This window comes from Saimiri boliviensis, chromosome 1 (assembly GCF_048565385.1).
Source record: "Saimiri boliviensis isolate mSaiBol1 chromosome 1, mSaiBol1.pri, whole genome shotgun sequence".
Lineage (NCBI taxonomy): Eukaryota > Metazoa > Chordata > Mammalia > Primates > Cebidae > Saimiri > Saimiri boliviensis.
In genome coordinates, this window is record NC_133449.1 from 145,758,679 (window position 1) to 145,781,257 (window position 22,579).

General features: G+C 44.3%; 1 protein-coding gene across 4 annotated transcripts in view; it reads left to right on the forward strand.

Moving 5' to 3' along the window:
- The window catches only part of HYDIN (HYDIN axonemal central pair apparatus protein), a 444,836-nt gene that overhangs the window by 373,411 nt on the left and 48,846 nt on the right, over positions 1 to 22,579 (forward strand). For all 4 annotated transcript variants that reach the window (XM_074406071.1, XM_074406078.1, XM_074406090.1 and 1 more), the window contains 11 exons: positions 261 to 496; positions 3,119 to 3,270; positions 3,381 to 3,570; positions 5,488 to 5,590; positions 5,815 to 6,102; positions 8,631 to 8,773; positions 13,954 to 14,172; positions 16,416 to 16,576; positions 19,552 to 19,649; positions 20,472 to 20,679; positions 22,196 to 22,408. In XM_074406071.1, coding sequence (XP_074262172.1) covers positions 261 to 496; positions 3,119 to 3,270; positions 3,381 to 3,570; positions 5,488 to 5,590; positions 5,815 to 6,102; positions 8,631 to 8,773; positions 13,954 to 14,172; positions 16,416 to 16,576; positions 19,552 to 19,649; positions 20,472 to 20,679; positions 22,196 to 22,408 — 2,011 coding nt within the window. The remainder of the gene's footprint in view (positions 1 to 260; positions 497 to 3,118; positions 3,271 to 3,380; positions 3,571 to 5,487; positions 5,591 to 5,814; positions 6,103 to 8,630; positions 8,774 to 13,953; positions 14,173 to 16,415; positions 16,577 to 19,551; positions 19,650 to 20,471; positions 20,680 to 22,195; positions 22,409 to 22,579) is intronic.

A 22,579-nucleotide genomic window follows, 5' to 3' on the forward strand; every position in this document is an offset into this window, starting at 1 on the left:
CCTTCCCTCCATAGCCCACCCTAGATCTTGGATCTTACCATTGGGAGAAAAACGCTCACTGGAGTGTGGCAACCAGCAAGGACAGTACAGAAGAGGAAGACAAGACAGAGTTTTCCCCATCCCTCACACCCCCTTGCATGAATTCCCCTGTGTGTCCTCTGTGGTTCTCCTTTGTGAGAATCCAAAGCTCCAAATTAGGAATTACAGAGCCAGAATCCAGCAAGCAGGCAGCATCTCACAGTCTTCCCTTCACTCCCCAGCCTTTGTGACCGAAAACAATGCCCTGATATTTGAAGAGCACCAGATATGTACCAGCGCCAACCTGTACCACATCCTGCAGACCATAGAAAGTGGGGGGCTCTTTGTGGAGGACGAGAACAAGTTCATCTTCTGCAATGTCCTGGTAGGCCGCCAAGCCAAGGCTCGGTTCAAGATCAGCAACGTGGGAAAGATTGCCTGTGATGTCAACGTTGTAGTCAGGCCTATCTCCAATAAGGTAAGACATTCCCGATGGCCCTGGCCCACCTTGGTTGGCATAAAGCTGGAAAAAGGGCTCTCAGCAGCCTCTGCTCTGGAGCCTGTATGGCTGAGTGGGAATTAACTGGGTCTTAGGGCCTACTGGAAGTTTTGTGAAGTAACTGGGGGCCTTCCCCGAGGCCACTGGTGATACATCTGTCCCAGTGGGTGTCTCCACTGGGTACCTTTGTGATAAATGGGTATGCATGAATGAGCAGCCCTCATTCCTTCATTAAATGCTCACCATGGGCCTAGAATAGACAAAGCATGGTGGGTATAGGCTAAGGTGAGCACCAGCTCCAGGCAAGCCTGCCTCCAGCTGCATATTCTGCTGGTAAGGGAGATTTGGAGCCGTGAGATTCTGAGGATAGGGTGACATCGTGAGCATTTTCGGCCCTTCCCATGTGCCAAGCACTGTGCTAAGTGATTTATATTTATTGCCTCCTTTCGCCCTAACAACGACTGTTCCAACTTTGTATTACTATCCCAATTCTACAGTTAGAGAAACTGAGGCTTAGAAAGACTAAACCCTTCCCCTCGTTCCCAGAGCCTGGAAATACAGGGCTGGGCTTAAAGCCAAGCTTCATCCACAACAAGATAAAATAATGGTCCGTCTCAGAGGTCTGCCAGACTCAAAACTGCCTTTTCTCTCTGAGTCAGATCATACTTTTTTTCACAGTAGAATAGAAGAAAATTTGGGATACCAAGAGAGGTCTTAATCAGTGGGTTTCTGCGAACCTTAATTTCCAATCCAATGTACAGCCAATACTCCCTAGTCTTATTTCAGCTGCTTCAATTCTCTGCCTGAAAGTAGAATCTGGACTCAAGAGGTCCTCAGGCCCTGGAGCTGGCATTGTTCACAGCTGAAGGTGGTAGGGAGGTCACCAGGGGTGTTGGTATCAGCCTAGAGCTACAAACGGAGTGTGCATTCCTGCGGATGTCAACACAGAGGGTTCGGGTTGGGGAGACTACACAATCCCTTTTGGGATTTCCCTCAGGCCCTGGTGACACCAAGTCATCATTATTCTCTGATCTTATTTGGGATACTAAGAGGCAGCTTTCTCCTATTCTGTACTAAAAACATAAAAAGCGAGCAAGACTGACTTTTTTTTTTTTTTTTTTTTTTTTTTTTTTTTTTTTTTTTTTGAGGCAGAGTCTCACTCTCATGGCCCAGGCTGGAGTGCAATGGCACCATTGTGGCTCACTGCAGCCTCGAGTTTCTGGGCTCAAGTGATCCTCCCACCTCAGCCTCCTGAGTAGCTGGGATTATAGACACTCACCACCATGCCTGGCTAGTTTTTTTATTTTTTGTAGAGATGTGGTTTCATCATGTTGGCCAGGCTGATCTCAAACTCCTGGGCTCAAACAATCCTCCCACCTCAGCCTCCCAAAGTGCTAGAATTGCAGGAGTGAGCCACCACACCCAGCTGCAAGCCTGATTTCTAAAGAGAGACTTTATAAGGGGATTTGCAGACATCACGTGTTCTCCTCCACCCTAGCTCACAAACTTGAAGGCTATCCCTTGGAAAAAGCAAAGATGAACCTGAGTACCCTCAGTTTAAGAACAAGAGGGAATAGTCAGTCTTGAAACCCACCTACTTGTCATGAGAATGAAAATCCTTTTAAGGCCATGACAGGGCTCCCTACAGTCCTAAAACACTGCCACAAGATAGGAACAGATAAAGTGCTGTGGGAAGTTGTCCTAGCCAAGGCTCTTGGAATTACAAGGAGCAGAAACCCTCTGAGATAAAGCAAGGCTTAATGCAGTGAATTGGACACCTCAGACACAGGTCAGAACACATCACGTGGCCGGGACTCCTTGGGACTGGCACCATCATCTGAAGTCCATCCTTTAGAAGACCAGTGGATGCTCTGTCCATCTCTCAGGGGCCACATGTCTCTCTCACAGGGTTTCCATGGCTCCATTCTCTCATCCAGCCTTCTCATCTTCCATGGGATTCAGCCAGCTCCCAGCTCAGCTCCACATTTTAACAACCAGCACCAGCCCGGCACAGTGGCTCCCACCTGTAATCTCAGCCCTATGGGAGGCTGAGGCAGGCAGATCACTTGAGCCCAGGAGTTTGAGACCAGCCTGGGAAACATGACAAAACCCCATCTGTATTTTTTAAAAATTAGCTGGGCATAGTGGCACACACCTGTAGACCCAGCTACTCGGGAGGCTGAGGTGGGAGGATTGCTTGGGCCCAGGAGGTTGAGGCTGCAGTGAGCTTTGATCATGCCACTGCACTCCAACATGAGTGACAGAGCAAGATCCTGTCTCAAAAAGAATTTAAATACCAACCAACACCAATCTTTGGGCATCCCAATTTAGTTAATGGGGTAGGGTAGCAGGGAGAATATCTGACTTCCTGGCTTAGTTCATCTATTTGAGTCAAAAATGATAGGTCTAGCCAAATCCAGCCAGGCATCATTCAGGGATGGGTCCCAGGCTGCTCCCTCCAGGGCCCCTGACCCAGCAGGCAGTGGAGCATGCCCACCACCGCATTTAGATGAGGCAGCTGGGGGAGCTCCTGAAAATGAGGAACAAGCCTATGAGAATGCAAAGGTGCTGACACACTCTGGTCTCTGCCCCCATCACCAGCCCTATGCCCGCATCGTCGACATTTTTGAAGTGGAACCCAACAAGATGTGCATTGCCAGTCATTCCCATGCCTTTGCCACGGTGTCCTTCACCCCGCAGATCATGCAGAACTACCAGTGCATCTTTGAGGCTACCTTGGATGGCTTGCCCAGGTACCAGCTCCCAGCTCCCTCTCCCGCAGCAGAGCTACAGGCCACACTCCCCACGAGTGTCATTCCCACCATGCCAGGCTGACAGGCTGCAATCTTCCTGTTCCCTGTAGCACCCTGGCCAAGAGCCGAGGCCTCGTGTTTGACATCGCTGGTGAGGGGAACCTCCCTCGAGTGACGGTTGTGCGGCCAGTTCTTCATAACCAATATGGAAACCCCTTGCTCCTCTTTAAGAGGCTTCTGCTTGGTCATTCAGAGAAGCTGCCTCTCATCCTCAAGAACAATGGCATCCTCCCTGCCCAGGTAATACTCGAGGGCGAAGCATGAGGCTGAAAGGGAGAAGAATCCAAAAGTTACACTCTGCCATGCCTAATGTATGAGGACTTCTCTGTTGATCCACATACATTAACCTATGTGTCAGGGGCATGTGGAGGGGAATCTGGCATGGTGTTTGTCCTCAAGGAAAGTAGGAAACTGGATTCTACAATATATCATTAACTGCTGTTCAAGGTGGTGTGCAGTGATGTGCACCAAGCTGAGTGGGTAGGGTTACGGGTATTCTTAATATCTTCTTTATGTTTAATTGTTTTCTATAATGAACATTGCATTTGTAATGAGGATAAGTTGATAAAAGAAATTTCAGTAGGGGTAAGAGATTCAACATCTAAATGTGTTCTGATTCACTGATTACGTTATAGTTTTATTTTTACCAAAAAAAAAAAGGATGTATTGCACTATACAAGGGACTGTAGGACTTTTAAAAAAGATCTATTCCCATCTAGATGATAAAGAGAAAATTCACTCTAAATGACATTTGAATGGGGCTCTTTGAAGGAGCTGGGTTTCAGCAAGTGGGCCTTTGGCAGTCCATGCAAACCAGAGACAGAAAGCTTCAAAGGTGCAGAAGCCACACACAAAAAAGAAAAAGTGCAAGCTATTGCAGCATCTAGTAAGCACCCAACTTCATAAGAGCATAGGTATAGGTAGAAGAGCAGAGAAGATAAAGATGGAAGGATACAGTAATGGAACAACTTGTGGAAGGCCTGGGATTCTCTAAATATTTTAAACCTTACTATTGTTCTTGCTGCTGCTGTTCTTATTGTTTATACATTTATGGCTCACTTAGGTTTACTGATTAATTAATAATTTTTATTGCTGGGTCTCCAATTTTCCATCTGTATTAGTCAGTTCTCATGCTACCAATAAAGACATACCTGAGGCTGGGTAATTTATAAAGAAAAAAGAGGTTTAATTGACTCACAGTTCCACATGGCTGGGGAGGCCTCACTATCATGGTGGAAGGCAAAGGATGAGAAAGACATGCCTTACATGGTGGCAGACAAGAGAAATTGTGCAGGGGAACTCTCATTTATAAAACCATCAGATCTCATGAGACTTATTCACTATCACAAGAACAGCCTGGGAAAGACCCACCCCATGATTCAATTACCTTCCACCAGGTCCCTTTCATGACACATGGGAGTTATGGGAGCTACAATTCAAGATGAGATTTGAGTGGGGACACAGCCAAACCATATCATCATCTTATACCCTTTTCCTACCAACTGAAGAATACTCTAGTATTTTCTTAATGTGAGTCTTCTGGTGGTGAAGTGTCTATTTCTCCTTCATTTCTTAAATTATTATACTTTAAGTTCTGGGTTATGTGTGCAGATCTTGCATGATTGTTGCATAGGTATAGACATGCCATGGTGGTTTGCTGCCTCCATCCTCCTGTCACCTACATTAGGTATTTCTGCTAAGGTTATCCCTCCCTAATCTCCCCACCTCCTGCTATCCCTCCCCTAGCCCCCCACCCCGCAATAGACCCCAGTGTGTGATGTTCCTCTCCCTATGCCCATGTGTTCTCATTGTTCAACACCCGCCTATGAGTGAGAACATGTGGTGTTTGGTTTTCTGTTCTTGTGTCAGTTTGCTGAGAATGACGGTTTCCAGATTCATCCATGTCCCTACAAAGGACATGAACTCTTTGTTTTTTTATGGCTGCATAGTATTCCATGGTGTATATGTGCCACATTTTCCTTGTCCAGTCGGTCATCGATAGGCATTTGGGTTGGTTCCAGGTCTTTGCTATTGTAAACAGCAGGCACAATAACTTTTTGGGATCCTGCCCCAAACCCAGCACAGTATCTCACCCCAGACTCAAAGCCTATGAGCAGCCTGTAAGCCTAGCACTCAGTCCTGCTTTCCTTCTGCCAGCTGCATGTTGACCTGCAGGATGAACTAGGAGTCTTCTCCCTGAAGGGGAGGCCCACCACCTCATACATCTACATCACAGAGGAAAACAAACCACATGAGAAAGGTAAGTGTGGGGAAGGTGCTTCTAGAGGGCAATGGATCTCAGTAGCTGTTTCTATAGGGGATCACTCAGAGCCCATCCAGAGAGGAATGCCCATTCTCATCACCACTGGCCTCTAGCTAAGGCTCGTTCCCATTTTAGGGTTAGTTTCCCTTCAACTGGAGTCTTTATGGATACACATTTCTTGAAACTGGTTCTAAATCATGACTTCGGTCTCCCTTTTGCAGCAAAGAAAGCTCACACAGCCTCCTTGGTTGTTTCTCCTGGAGATACAGCTGAATTTGATGTCTTTTTCCACTCCCAGAAGGTTGGGAGGGTGAAAGGAATCATCCACTTGTCAGTGATCAACAACCAGTATGAGGAGACCGTCATCCACATGGTGGGAGAGGGCTATGAGGATGACATCACCTTGGACAACATCCACGGGCTGGTGGCTTCCACCAGTCAGGAAGGCATAAGTGTCTCTGAGTTCACAGAGATCCTTGAGGACAATGATATGGAAGACTTGGTGGCAGGTGGGAGAAGCAGTAGTGAGGTGTTGACAAGTGTTGGCTATTGGGTCATTTGCTTTAAACAAGAGGGAAATTTACATAACAGGTTGGTTAGCTCCCTGAGAATTTAGGACTGACTCTCCTCACTCACTGTCTCACTCTCCTTACTAAACTGTGGCTTGCCTGGCTCAGTCATGGCAACCATCCTTCCATTTATTCCTGTGTTCACCTGAGGAACATGTATGGTGCACCAAGCACATGTTCCAGGCATGCTGATCCCTGGAGTTTCAAAATTAACAAGGAAGTCTCTACTCTTAAGGAGCTTATAGTTTGATATTCAAATTCCAGTTCAACTAATAGGTACATAAATGCCTTGCAGTTTTTCCTGTCTGCATTTATTAGCTGGCTTATGTGGGCATTGTCAATCTTGTTTAATTAGGGAGAGTATAGGTTTGGGCCACCTCTAGAACATCTGCACAGCCTCACTACGTGAGCAGTTTGAGAACATATAGCATCAGCATCACCTGGGAGCTTGTTATAACCAGGGGTTTCAGACCTTCCCTGACCTACTGAATCAGAATCCACATTTTAAGATCCCAGGTGATATGTGTTTATACTAAAGCTTAAGACATGTTGTGCTACAGTCTGTCAAGCACTGAAGCTTCATTTAGTTGACATTTTTGGGGTTGGAAAAATTTACTTCATTGTTATTTAAAAGCATTGATTAAGTGCCCTAATTATATGGCTGGTTGCTAAAAAGCGAGTTATAAACAGAGCCCCACAGTTTTTCTGGAAGCTTAATTACAGTCCTAGAATGTACCATTAGGTGGTCTACACAACATGAGTTGAGATCAACACTCCTCATATACCTGGTGTTTCTTCCCTGTTTGAGGCTACAGGGTGACATCTTTCTTATCAAGGATCAAGCAGGAGCCAGCAGTGAATCTAAGTTCAGAACTCAGATTTCATGCCGATAATAGGATTGCCATAGTAAGCCAATTAGAATAAAAGAGTCCCCAATAAATTGGAATTTCAGTTAAACTATGAATAATTTTTAGTATATGTAATCCCAAACATGGAATGGGATGTATTTATCCTAAAAATTATTCATTACTTATCTGTAATTCATGTTTAAATGGGACTCCTGTATTTTATCTGGCAATCCCAATCCTTTATAGTATTGCCTCACCAAAAAAATGGAGTTGGGGATCTGTTTTCTCTTGTACAGATGGAGGTGAGGGCTAAGGTGGGTGAATGGATGATGGATAGATGGATGGAAGGATAAATGGATGGATGGGTGGATGGGTGGGTGGATGATGGACATATGGGTGGATGATGATGGGTACACAGCTGAGTGTGTAGGTGGATGATGGGTGAGTGGGTAGGTAGATGATAGATGAATGGGGTGGATGGATGGGTGGATGATGAATATGTGGGTGGATGGGTGGGTAGGTGGATGGGTGGATGGATGGATGGATGGGTGATGGATGGATGGGCAAGTGAGTAGGTGGATGGTGGATGGATAGGTGGATGATGGATGGATGGGAGGGTGGATAATGGATGGATGGATGGGGAGATGTTGGGTGGGTGGATAGGTTGATGATGGATAGGTGGATGATGGATGGGTGGATGATGGATAGATGGGAGAGTGGATAATGGATGGATGGGTGGAAGGAAGGATAAATGGATGGATGGGTGGATGGGTGGGTAGATGATGGACAGAGGGGTGGATGTTGATGGGTAGATAGCTGAGTGTGTAGGTGAATGATGGGTGAGTCAGTAGGTGAATGATAGAAGAATGGGTGGGTGGATGGGTGGATAATGGTAGATGAATGGGTATATGAATGATGGATGGATGAATGGATGGATGGATGGGTGATGGATATATGGATAGATGGGTGGGTAGGTAGATAGATGAATGGATGGATGATGGATGGATGGGCAGATGAGTAGGTGGATGATGGATAGATAGGTAGATTATGGATGGATGGGAGGGTGGATAATGGATGGATGGATTGATGGATGGATGGATGGATGGATGGATGGATGGATGGATAGGTGTGGAAATAATGGATGGGTGGATAATGGATGGCTGGATGGGGGGGTGGATGATGGATGGATGATGGATAGATGAATGGACAGATGGGTGAATGATGGCTGATTGGGTTAGTGGGCGGATGATGGATGAATGGATGGATGATGGATAGGTGGATGATGGATGGATGGATAGGTAGGTGATGGATAGGAGGATGGATGTATGGATGGTTGGATAGATGACGGATGGGTAGATAATGTATAGGTGGATGGTGGATGGATGGGTGGGTAGATGGATGGTTGGATGGATGGATGGATGGATGAATGGATGGATAGATGGATGGATGGGTAGGTTCCTTGAGGAATGAAATCTTGTTATTCAGAGAGTCTAGGTTTTTCCAATATAACCATCCCAGGATGGAAAGATTGTATGGGAGTGAAGCAGTATGTCTCCTTAAGGCAGCAGACCTCCAGTGGAGGCCAGGGAGAACTCACAGCCTTCTGCTTCTAATCCCTAGCTGCTCTGGTGGACCATATCCAGTTTGGGGACTGCCACATTGGACACAGCTATAATGTGAGCTTCACAGTCACAAATCACAGCCAAGTGAACGTGATACGGTTTCAATGGCCCGTTTTAGCTACAGTTACTTTCTCCCCACAGGTAAATAAAAGTCATTCATCATTTTCTGGAATCCCTTAGGCCTAAGCCACCCCCAGACTGATTGTCCGCCCTTTCCTATGGATGCGTGACTTGGAATGAATGTATCTCAAGCTGAGAGACAGCCCAGGAATCATCCCTCACTTATACCTGGTAGCAGAGGACACTGTTCATGTCTTCCCTGATTAAGAGGAAAAGACAAAGAATGATGCTGGCCAAGATTGTTGCTAGGCTGCTGTCAAGGGGCCCTGTGGAGGCCTGTATAGATGGATACAGGTCTTCGTCTTCCTATCCCAGAGTGTGGAGCTATGTCCTCCTGGGTGTGTGTCCTTTAGAGTATCAGTCCTTCAAAATGCTTCACCAAAGGCTAGAATGGGGGTGATGGGTTCTGTGGACAACTGAGATTTATAAAACGTTTCAAGTTCCATCTTTCTCTTAAAGATTCCTGGTTCCCTTTAGCATGTTATAACCTAGTTAACTTTGTTTTACCTGGAATTTTCTAACCCCTTGCTTTCGCATCTCCACAGCACAGTTTTGTATTGCTGACTAAAGCTCAACTTTGAACAAGGTCTAGGATACTGTTCTAGCAGATTGTTGCCTCTGGTCAATGGTTGCTTTCTGTAGACAGTTTACTTCTGAGCTCCCAGGGCACTGGCACAACCCAATCTCTTCACTGCCTCCTGCTCTGTTGACACACAGCCACTGAGTCTCCTCAAGCACAGTACTCAAGGGGATGGACTAAGGGGGTTGGGGATTGTGCTTTGTCATCTTTAAATCTTTGCATGCTATTAGGGATAAATTTTGCTTTTTTGGAGGGATGTAAAGTTCATTAGGACCCTGACCATTCCATTTCAACATGGTCCAAATCCAACCCTGAAGAGAGCTAATATACCTTTATAAGTTGAGTGCTTACTGTATTCCAGACATAGTTCTAAGACCTTAGTTAATCTTCTCAACAATGCTATAAGGCAAACACTATTATTTTTTTAGACAGTCTTACTCTGTCGCCCAGGCTGGAGTGCTTACTGCACCCTCCACCTCCCAAGCTCAAGTGATCCTCCTACCTCAGCCTCCCAAGTAGCTGGGACCAGGTATGCACCACCACACCTGGGTAATTTTTTTTGTGCATTTAATAGAGACAGGTTTCACCATGTTGCCCAGTCTGGTCTCAAACTCCTGAACTCAAGCAATCCACCTGTCTTGGTCTCCCAAAGTGCTGGTATTACAGGTGCAGTGGCCACTGCACCCAACCATAGATACTACTATTGTCTGCATTTTACCTGTGAAGAAACAAACACAGTACAATATAATAGAGTAATCTGCTTTTGCACATTATTTTTGTTAGCAAAGGGTTAGTGAAAGAAGGCAGAGAGGCCGGGAATGGTGGCTCATGCCTATAATCTCAGCACTTTGAGAGACTGAGATGGGCGGATCACAAGGTCAGGAAATTGAGGTCATCCTGGCCAACATAGTGAAACCCCATCTCTACGAAAAATACGAAAATTAGCTGGCCATGGTGGCATGTGCCTGTAGTGTTGCAGCTACTTGGGAGGTTGAGGCAGGAGAATTGCTTGAACCTGAGACATGTAGTTTGCAGTGAGCTGAGGTCATGCCACTGCACTCCAGCCTAGGGGACAGAGGATACTCTGTCGCAAAAAAAAAAAAAAAAAAAAAAAAAGGCAGAGAAAAGCTGCTTATACTTCATTTATATATACACACCACTGGTACACATACATGCACACACACGCATATATGCCTTGGAAAAACATTTCTTCTTGCCTCACTTTCCGGAGGAGGAAGACTGTTTTATCTGTCAGAAACATGATAGGACTGTCATATAAATGATATATATGTGTATATATGTATGTGCATGTTCATGTATGCAAAATCATAAATGATTATATTCTACAGCCCAAACTGGGTTTCCCATATATCTGATATGCTTCAGCAATTCTCAAACATTTTGGTCTCAGGACTTCTTTATACTCTTAAACGTTATTGAAAATCCACAAGGGCTTTGGTTTATGTGGACTATGTCTACCATAATTTATCATACTAGAAATTAAAAATGAGGATGTTTAAAAACATGTATTTATTTATTTCAAGATATCATAAACCCATTACATGTTAATATCAATGCCATATTTTTATGAGAATAACCCATATTTTAAAAATTTGAGTAAAAGAAGTGGCGTTATGTTTTTATAAGTTTCTTTACTATCTGGCTTAATAGAAGACAGCCGGATTCTCATATCTACTTTTACATTCAATTGGATACAAAATTATATGTATTAGTTCATTTTCGTACTGCAGATTAAGACATACCAAGATTGGGTAATTTATAAAGAAAAAGAGTTTTAATGGACTCACAGTTTCACGTGGCTAGGGAGACCTCACTATCATGGCAGAAGGCAAAAAGCACATTTTACATGGTGGCAGACAAGAGAGAAAAATTAGAGTCAAGCAAAAGGGGAAACCCCTTATAAAATCATCAGATCTTGTGAGACTTACTTCCACAAGAACAGTATGGAGGAAACCAACCCTATGATTCCATTATCCCTTTCACAACACGTGGAAATTATGGGAGCTACAATTCAACATGATACTTGGGTGGGGACACAGCCAAACCATATCATTCTGCCTCTGGCCCCTCCCAAATCTCATATCCTCACATTTTAAAATGAATCATGTCTTCCCAACAGTCCCCCAAAGTCTTATTTCAGCATTAACTCAAAAGTCCACATGCCAGATTTTCATCTGAGACAAAGCAAGTCTCTTCCACCTATGAACCTGTAAAATCAAAAGCAAATTAGTTACTTCCTAGGTATAATGGGAGTACAGGCATTGGGTAAATACAGCTGTTTGAAATGAGAGAAATTGGTCAAAATTAAGGGGCTATAGGTCCATGCAAGTCTGAAATCCAATGAGGCAGTCAAATCTTAAAGTTCCAAAAGCTCTCCTTTGACTCCATGTCTCACATCAAGGTCATGCTGATGCAAAAGGTGGGTTCCCACGGTTTGGGCAGCTCTGATCATGTAGCTTTGCAGGGTACAGTCCCCCATCCCTCAGCTGCTTTCACTGGCTGGAATTGAATGTCTGTGGCTTTTCCAGGTGCATGATGCAAGCTGTTGGTGGATCTATCATTCTGGGGTCTGGAGGACAATGGCCCTCTTCTCATAGCTCCACTAGGCAGTGCCCCAGTGGGACTCTGTGTAGGGGCTTCAACACCACATTTCCCTTCCACACTGCCCTAGCAGAGGTTCTCCATAAGAGCCACATCCCTGCAGCAAACTTCTGCCTGGACATCCAGACATTTCCATACCTCCTCTGAAAATCTAGGCAGAGGTTCCCAAACCTCAATTCTTGACTTCTATGCACTCACAGGCTCAACACCATGTGGGAGCTGCCAAGTCTTGGGACTTGCACCCTCTGAAACCATGGCCTGAACTGTACATTGACCCCCATTTAGCCATGACCAGAGTAGCTGAGATACAGAGCACCACGTCCTTAGGTTGCACACAGCAGGGGGGCCCTGGGCCACCCACAAAACCACTTTTTCCTCCTAGGCCTCGGTCTGTGATGGAAGGGGCTGTCACAAATGTCTCCGACATGCCCTGGAGACATTTTTCCCACTGTTTTGGCAATTAACATTTGGCTCCTCACTACTTATGCAGATTTCGGAAGCCAGCTCGAATTTCTCCTCAGAAATGGGTTTTTCTTTTCTATCATCAGGCTGAAAGTTTTCTGAACTTTTATGCTCTGTTTCCCTTTTAAAACTGAATGCTTTTAAGAGCACTCAAGTCACCTCTTGGATGCCTTGCTGCTTAGAAATTCTTTCTGCCAGATACCCTAAATCATCTCCCTCAAGTTCAAAGTTGTACAAATCTCTAGAGCAGGGGCAAAATGCCACCAGTCTCTTTGCTAAAACATAGCAAGAGTCACCTTTACTTCAGTTCCCAAAAAGTTCCTCATCTCCATCTGAGACCATCTCCACCTGGATTTCATTGTTCGTGTAATCAGCATTTTGGTCAAAGCCACTCAACAAGTCTCTAGGAAGTTCCAAACTTTCCTACATTTTCCTCTTCTCTTCTGAGCTCTCCGAATTGTTCCAACCTCTGCTCATTACCCAGTTCCAGAGTCACTTCCATATTTTCAGGAAATTTCTTTATAGCAGTACCCCACTCACTCTACCAGTAACAATTTACTGTATTCATCCGTTTTCATGCTGCTCATAAAAACATACCTGAGACTGAGTAATTTATAAAGAAAAAGAGTTTTGATGAACTCACAGTTCCATGTGGCTGGGGATGCCTCACAATCACGGCAGAAGGTGAAAGGCACATGTTACATGATGGCAGACAAGACAGAAAATTGAGACCCAAGTGAAAGGGGAAATCCCTTATAAAACCATCAGGTTCTCTGAGACTTATTCACTGCCACAAGAACAGTATGGGGGAAACTGCCCCATGATTTCAGTTGTCTCCCACCGGGTCCCTTCCACAACATGTGAGAATTATGGAATCTATAATTCAAGATGAGATTTGGGTGGAGACTTAGCCAGACCATATCATCATATATCACATAACCTCTGGAAAACTCAGTTGTACACTGATGAGAAAAATGAGAGTGAAGAAGTCAAATAACATCTTTGTATTACTATGAAAATAGTCTTGACCTCATGGACCCCCTGAAAAGGTCTTGAGGATCCCAAGGTCACTAGAACCCCTTTGGAGAACTGCTAGTATACTGTATTCCTCTTTCCATAATTTGTATAGATTATATTGATTAAGAGTGTGACATTTGGAGCCCAACTGCTTGGGTCTAAATATAACTCCTCCAAAATTAAGAACCTTGAGCAAGTTATAAGTTTCGTTGTCTGTAAAATGGGAATAATAACTGTACATCTCACCAGTTTATTGTAGGGATTAGGAGAATTGTGTAAAGGTTTCGATTAGTGCCTGAAGCAAGTAAGTTTGATCAATATTAGTTGTTCTTGTTATTATTATTATGTTTCTACCTAAGAACCTCTTGTACATATGTAATTCTGTCTACATACACAGGCTTGACTGATGAATTTTTTGCCAAGACCTTTGGCTCCTTCCCTTCTCTAGAATATCACCAGCATGTATGAAGAGTCCTCAAGATTAGATTCTCAAAAATACTAATACCAGGCTCTTCCCTAGATGGGCCACCTCCACCCTGGGTGTGCCAAGGACATAGTGGTGACCATGAAGTCAGACATACCCATCAACCTGAAGAACATGCAGATCAAGTGCAAGCTCTCCAAGATCATGTTTCAGGTCCCTGCAGACCAGGTCCCTGACTGGGATGACCGCATGCGCACAGTCAAGTGGGTGGACGTGCCCAGAAACATGCCTGGAACTCTCACTACAAAAAGAAAAGTAAGTGGAGACATTAAGCATCAATCCGACCAGACCTCCATGCTTGGATTCCTACTGCTCTCAAGTCCCTCATCATTTCCTTTTTTCACAGAAAAAAAGAAAAGTTTACCATTCTATTTGACCTTGATTCCAAAAGTAACAAACCAGACTTCCACACATGCTGCCTGCCATCCATGCTACATGTACCACATATCTTCATTGGTAGACCTTTAGCCTACGTCTTGATAAGCAGTTTAGCAAGTTCTCCCACCTTTTTCTTCTTCAAAAATGTCAAGACTAATCTTTTAGTTGTTTCCTTTCTCCCTCAGGTGTCCAGAATCACATTAGTCATCATCTTTGGTTCATGGCAGGATCTCATCTTTGGTCCATGTGTGCCCCTCTTTTATTCATTCCTTGGTTAGTTTTTTTAAATAACATAATACACAAAGACAAACCCACACCCGACACGGGAAGTAGAACATTGACTACCTGTGTGATTCTCAGCCATTCCATCCCTCTGCCTCTATCCTAGAAGTAATCACTATCTTGATTTGACTTGTTTACTCCCTGGGTTTTTTGTGTGTTTTTTTTTTTCTTTTTTTAACCTATACACACTAAAAGATATATCAGGTCAGGCACAGTGGCTCATGCCAGAGTGCTAAATCCCAGAACTTTGGGAGGCTGAGGCAGGCAGATTGCTTCAGCCCAAAAGTTTGAGACCAGCCTTGGCAACATGGTGAAACCTCATCTCTAACCAAAAATAGAAAAATTAGCTGGGCGTGATAGTGCACACCTATAGTCGCAGCTACTCTGGCGGCTGAGGTGAGAGGATCATCTGAGCCCGGCAAGGTCAAGGCTGCAGTGGGCCGTGATCACACTGTACGCCAGCCTGGAAGACAGCGTGTGGACTCTTTCTCAAAAAATAAAAATAAAATGTATATTGTTTAGTTTTAGTTTTTAACTTTAAAAAAAGTTATTGTATGTGGTCATCCATATTGTTTGATGTGGCTGTAATATGTCCATTTCACTGCTACATAAAATTCCATTATTATTTATTCCTTCTCCTTTTAAAAATTATTTGGGGTTTTGCTGTCGCAGGCATTATTGTTCATTTGCTGTTCACTTGTAAGAGTTTATACTGCTAGAAGTGGAATGGCTGACTTATTGGATATATGAATGTTCAACTTGCCAAGATAATGCCCAACTATTTTCCAGAGTAGCTGTACCAATTTATACTCCTACAGCAGAGATCTTATTGATCCACATCCTCTCTAACACTTGGCATTGTCAGACTTCTTGATTTATATCATTTGAATGAATGGTCTCATTATGGTCTTATTATGAGCCTGTTTTGCATTTTCCTGATCCCTGATCACAAATAAGGCTGAGTATTTCCTCATAAGATTACTGGTCATACAAATTATCCCTTATAAGAATGTCTTTTCATGCCTTTTGTCCATTTTTCAGTTATGGTACTTGCACTTGGTGTCAATTATTTTATTTTTTATAAAGTCTTCTGTTCATATTATTTGTCTGCAACTATCCTTACCAAGTTTATAGTTTATTTATTTATTTGTTTGATACAGAGTCTTGCTCTGTTTCCCAGTCTGGACTGCAGTGGCACAATCTTGGCTCACTGCAACCTCTGCCTCCTAGGTTCGAGAGATTCTCATGCCTCAGCCTCCCGAGTAGCTTGGATTACAAGCATGCACTACCACGCCTGGCTAATTTTTGTATTTTTAGTAGAGACCAGGTTTCACTATGTTGGCCAGGCTAGTCTCAAACTCCTGGCCTCAAGCGATCCATTCACCCCGGCCTCCCAAAGTGCTGGGATTACAAGCATGAGCCACCATGCCTGGCCTAGTTTATCTTTTCTGTTACTAATTTTAATATCTTCAAGTTTATTAATACTTCTTTTATATATATTACTTGTATCTTATTTTTAAAATTCTTTCCTACCAGAAAGACATTCACGTATATATTTTTTAAGAGCTTTGTTTTTTGATATTTCAGCTCTTGGCCCACCTGAATTTTCTGTATGTTGTGAAGCAAGAATCCAGTTCTATCTAGACAACTAATTTTGCCAGATCCCTTTTTCATTTGGCCTCTCCGTTCCCTAGTGATCTGTCAGAACTTTATTATCATACAGTGTGCCTAAATTTCCTATTTGCCTAGAATGTTTCTGGTCTCTCTAGTCTATTCCACTGTCGGTTTCTCTGTCCCTGTGCTCTGCATCTCTGAGGACACAGCTGCCTTTTTTGCAGGTGATAGAGACGGATCCGGAGCCTGCTCACTCAGTAGTAGAAGAAAACTACGCAGAACTGCAGGTTCAAATCAGCGCCAATGTGGATTTTGCTTCCTACCACTGCCAAACAAGAGATGTGTGCTTTAAGGAAACCTTGGTTTACCAGACCCGAGTGTTTGAGTGAGTCATCAAAAGCCTCATGACACTAGATGGAAGAGCTCTTTCATTCCATCATCTGCTCGCTCCCTCACTCCTGAAACATCTGTTCTCTGCAACAGCATCTGCTAGGCATCGTATCTGTGTAGGATGCACCGGAGTGTTGTCTTAGATCCAATGAAACATTCAGCCCCACAGAGCTATTGAAGTTCACACTTGAAATCAAGATGTAGGCCAGGAAACATAGTCTACCAGGAGGGTGGCATCAAGCAATCCACTTTAGTGGGAACAGTCCTTACAGCGGCCTACACAGCCACCCAGGATCTGTTCTTGTTGCCCATGCACCAAATGACAACCCAGACAATATCCATGCTAGTGGGGATGGGGTCCATCTAAGCTTGGAAGCCCAGGCCCAAAAGACCACCATTTTTCCTAACCACTTTGTAGATATATCTTCTGGGATCCCTGCAGAGAATATGCCCAGTTACAAGAGTCACTACACTCAGAGAACCCCACAGCTCTGGCGTCCCTCTAGGTGGTCATAGTTCCTCCTGGTACATATATTATTTACTCATCAGGGGCCATTTGTAGTATAAACAATATCACCTAATAATACAACTGACTTTCCTCCTTTATCTAGTTTCCAAGGGAACAGAGCTAGAAAGGTAATTCAGAGTCAAATTCATCTTTGAGAAGAAGAAAAAGTTTCATTAACCCTTCAGCCACACTCAGATGCAGGGACTCAGGGATGCCATGGGCCCTGCCTTCAAAGAGCTTATCATCTGAGGGTGGCAGCAAGGGGATCAGTAGAAACAGAAGAATTGTTCCTTACATCATGGTGTCATATGCATGAAGCAAAGGGGTATCTAAGGCAGATAAGAGAGTCAAGGAAGGCTTCCTGGACAACGTAGTTTCCCAGCTGAACTTTAGAGGACAGATAGGAGGTAACCAAGTAAAGAAGTGAGAATGAAAGAAGTGAGAATGAAGGGCTCCCTCTAGGCAGAGAGAACAATATGTACAACATATATGCAAGGACAAAAAAGTAAGCCACTGACATTTCTACTGTATACAAATTAAGAATTAGCTCATTCAACTCATTGTGCATTTGTTGAATTTTAATGTCTTTAGAAATTACAAAAGAACCAAAAGATAAATGTCAGGAGGTGTGATCTTCTGCTGATGGCCATTTCACCTAAAGCAGGGGTCAGCAAACTGTGGCCTATAGCCTGTTTTCGGAGATAAAGTTTTGCTGGCATGTGGCTATGCCCGTTCATTTATGACTTGTCTGTGGCTGCGTTTCCACTACGAAGGCAGAGCTGAGTTGTTGCAGAGACCATATGGGACACAAAGCCAAAAAACTTACTATCTGGCCCTTTACAAAAGTTTGCCAACCCCTAAACTAAGAGCTCTTTTTATGAAAAGTGCTCCGTGCCACTGAGATTTCTCCACCTTATAAAAATTGTCTTTAGAATAAATACCAGTGCTCATAAATTCACAAAATAAACACAAGCCCCTGTGGTCAAGGCACTTGATTTCAGGCCTAACTGAATGGTCTGTTTACCTGGACTAGAGGGTGGAAATCTAATCTCTACATTCATCCTACCCTAGCCCTACCCCTCACCCAAACTCCTAACTCTTACTACTCCCCTAAAACCAGGAAGGGCATGTGTATTTATTTTCTTGTACCAAGGCTTTATCTTTCTTCTCTTAACTGTGATCAAGTTTAATAGTGATTCCAGGAGAGAAAAAACAAAACAAAACAAAAAAAACTCTGTCTCCCTGTTTTTGTCTTTTTTTTTTTTTTTTCTATGGAGTCTCACTCTGTCACCCACGCTGGACTGCAGTAGCATGATCTCGGCTCACTGCAACCTCCACCTCCTGGGTTCAGGCGATTCCCCTGCCTCCACCTCCCAAGTAGCTGGGACGGCAGGTGCCCACCACTACGCCCAGCTAACTTTTGTATTTTTAGTAGAGACGACATTTCACCGTGTTGGCCAGGCTGGTATAGAACTCCTGACCTCATTTGATCCACCCACCTTGATCTCCCAAAGGGCTGGGATTACAGGCATGAGCCACCATGCCTGGCCCTGTTCTTGTCTTAAAGTAGAAAAATTTGAGGCAGGAAAAGCCTCTGCTGATTCAGAATTTGAGTTTGAAGTAACTAAAATTCAAATCTCTCCCTCAGTCAGGAAAGGAGTCACAGGCAGGGGTCAAATGGCTTCTGATCACAGGGACATTGTTTTTTTTCTTTTCTTTTCTTTTCTTTCTTTCTTTTCTTTCTTCTTTTCTTCTTCTATCTTTCTTTCCTTCTTCTTTTTTGTTTTTAAGAGTCTTGTTCACTGGCCTAGTGGCATGATCTCAGCTCACTGCAACCTCCATCTCCTAGTTTCAAACAATTCTCATGGATCAGCCTCCTGAGTAGCTGGGACTACAGGCATGTGCTACACCTGGCTAATTTTTGTGTTTTTAGTAGAGCTGGGGTTTCACCATGTTGGCCAGGCTGGTCTCAAATTCTTGGCCTCAAGTGATCAGCCCTCCTTGGCCTCCCAAAGTGCTGGGATTATAGGCATGAGCCACCACGCCCAGCCAGGGACATTGTGTCTGGTGAGAGCTGATTCAGGAGGGAGGGCCTGTAGAATATGTTCCTGAGGGAGGTGCTGTCATGTGAAATAGATCTTGTTTGCTCTCTCATGGGGAGTTTTAGGATTACTGTGATGCATGCTGAGAGCTCATTGCACAGGATGTTGGTAGAATGCAAAATGCTTTTAAGTGCTAAATATGTTTTATATTTTTACTTTTAATCACTATGTATATATTTTATTGTTTGAGTATGTCACATGCATGATTTCTGATAAAATTATTAAAATGTACCTTTTAAAAATATTTAAGAAACAAAGTGACATGACTTTATAAGGTTAAGTACAGTATAGATGGCATGAAGCCAGGACCAAAATCACCTGCAGCACATTTCTCAGATCTGTTCCTTGACCAATTTGCAGGTTTGACATGACTAATTCAGGACGTGTGCAGCTGGAATTCAGCTGGGTCTCAGAAGATACCTCAAAGGCAGTCAGCTTTGCAAAACCAGATCACCAAGGTAAATTTAATGACAGGTAAAACCCAGGGCCCAGCCTGAATCACCAGTCAGAAGAGTCTTGCTCATGGAGAGGCCAGCACTGCTCACAGGGCCTCCCAGTTAGCTAAAGAAAAGCAAAGCAGAGACCTTGTGGTGTCTGCAGAGCCAAATGGCCTGAGGGACTCCAAAACTTACTTCCACCCTCCTGGAGTCTGGACTCTGCCCCTGCACTAGGCCAATGCCCCATCTCAAGGTAACTAGAAATCTTGTCTCTTAGGTCTTAACCTGGGGGGAGATTATAGATCCCTTGGAGAAACTGATGAAAGTTATGAATCATTTTCCCAGGAAGATACACACCCATGTCCAAGTCTGCAGTTGGTACATATGAAACACTAGGAAAGGGCCCAACACTTGGTAGGCAAGTTATCATTATTAGTATTAGTATTAGTATTATTTCAACTTTGGAGATGCACAAACCTTTTGAATGGGTGATAGACCCTTGTCCCTGGGTCCCCAAACTGTAAATCCCTACTTTAGAACAATGATTCTCCGAAAGATATGTGCACAGCCCATTATTCTAGGGCATAAACATCTTCTTGACCCACCCCCTTGAGCCAAAAGGAAAAAATTTGAAAAACCTATGGACTAAATAGAAATCTTTTTCATGAGTCTCCTGTAAGCTATACGAGCAATTTTCTACCTCTAGTGCCCAAGGTTGAGTACACCTGGTACAAAATGTGAGTCCACCAATCCCACAGAGTGCCCCTAAGGATCTGTGAGTGGGCTACCTTCCACCTGCTCACTGCAAATGCAAAATATCACCCACTCCCTGTCTGCCCCCAGGTTCCACTCAAAAAGATCAGCTTAGTCAGGTCACGATGCACACAGCCAGCACCCTGGACAGCGCCATGGACCACTGGACTGAAGGTTCCCCACAGCCCTTCTCTGTGGAGCCCTCCTCCGGAATCGTGCCTGTGGGGAAGATTCAGAAGCTCAAAGTGAAATTCTCCCCGTTGGACATTGGAGACTTCGAGAGCAACCTTTTCTGCCAGTAAGAAAATGTGCTCACCATAACCCCCTTCTTGGCAGGTGCAAAGCTCTGTGGCTCTTGTCCCCTCTTCTGTCTAGCGACTGCCACCATCCTTTCTGGCCGTAGACCCCTGTACAGTCCCAAATTATCCCTTTCCCTTTGGAAGAACCTAAAGGTCCAGCCTTTAGAGAACAAGGAGAATTTGCTCTGTGTCCTGCTCATCAACCTCTCCAGATGCTTCTTATTTTCCCCTTCCCAACTGCATATAGGATTCCACTGAGCAACAAACTGCTGACAGCCAGGTGGGTTTTGGTCCTTGTCCAAGTACAAGCTTGAGAAATCTTTCTTGTACCTTCTCTGAGACTCATTTTCCTCATACATAAAATGCAAATGTAATACCCACCTGGTAGAATTGTTGGGAAAGTTAAATGAGTTAATTCAAATAACTCACATCAGTGCCTGGCACATACTAAGTACAATAAACATTAGGTGGTGGTGGTGGTGGTGATGATAGTTGTTGATCGTGGTGGTGGTGGTGGTGATGGTTGTTGATCATGGTGGTAGTGGTGCTGATGGTAGTGGTGGTGGACCTGGTACATGGCAGTGAGAGAAGCTAATCCAATGACATCTGACAACGAAAGTCCTTGATGTGGTACCCACTCCCAGGAAAGCTTGAAGAAGTATAGTCACCTTGCAGAAAAATCCCGTGTGCTATAGCCTAGGATGACAGAGACCTATGTGAGCTGTCAGGGCCTCCTTGATCTCCTGCAGTCACAACACAGAAACCCCTCCCACACCTAGGCCACCTCAGCTTGGTCCTGGAGCTGAGTGTCTGCTCATATCCAGTTCACCTTCTCCAAGGAGCTCAGGATACTTTTTTTTTTTTTTTTTTTTTTTTTTTGAGACGGAGTTTCGCTCTTGTTACCCAGGCTGGAGTGCAATGGCGCGATCTCGGCTCACCGCAATCTCTGCCTCCTGGGTTCAGGCAATTCTCCTGCCTCAGCCTCCTGAGTAGCTGGGATTACAGGCACGCACCACCATGCCCAGCTAATTTTTTGTATTTTTAGTAGAGACGGGGTTTCACCATGTTGACCAGGATGGTCTCGATCTCTTGACCTTGTGATCCACCCGCCTCGGCCTCCCAAAGTGCTGGGATTACAGGCTTGAACCACCGCACCCGGCCTCAGGATACTTTTTTAGGATTTCCAGGTCACTTTCCATATCCCACTAAATACCTATGAAAGAGCCCAGAGGGCACGACTGTGCTCATTTTGCAGCAGGAAGATTTTCTCAGCATTGATGGAGGAAGTAACCTGTGGCCATACGTAGGTACACAGAAGGAGCCAAATTCAGGCTGCTTGTGCTCAGCCCACTCATGCATTCAAGGCACTGAGTAATGCTATTGACCAAGACAGACCCAGCCTCTGCTCTCATAGAGCTCACATTCTGGTGGATATAATATTCATTTCCAGCCAACTAAGAAAGCAACAACTGATAACAAAATAAAACATAAATAAAAATAACCTTATCCTCTCAGGATTCCCAACCTGCCACCTGGAGAGCAAGGTCCGGTCCTGGTAGCAAAAGGGCGGAGCATCTTGCCCATCTGCCATTTTGATCTGAAAGACTCAGACTACATCAGCGACCATCAGCGCAACCCAGAGCTCCGAGGATCTGGTGGGGGAGCTCTGGATTCAAACATCCGGGTGATTGAGTTCACCACTGTGGGCATAGGAGGGAAGAATCTCCGGTGAGTTGCTTAGGTTTGCATTGATCGAATTCACATCAGTCCTAAAGAACTCTAGAAGAATTAAGATTGAAGAGCTAGACTGATTCCTATAAGCAGGCTTGATGTCCTGGGGTTTGACCTTTCAGAGGTTTGACTTTAGAGAACTGTTACATTAAGAAAGCTGAATTCGAC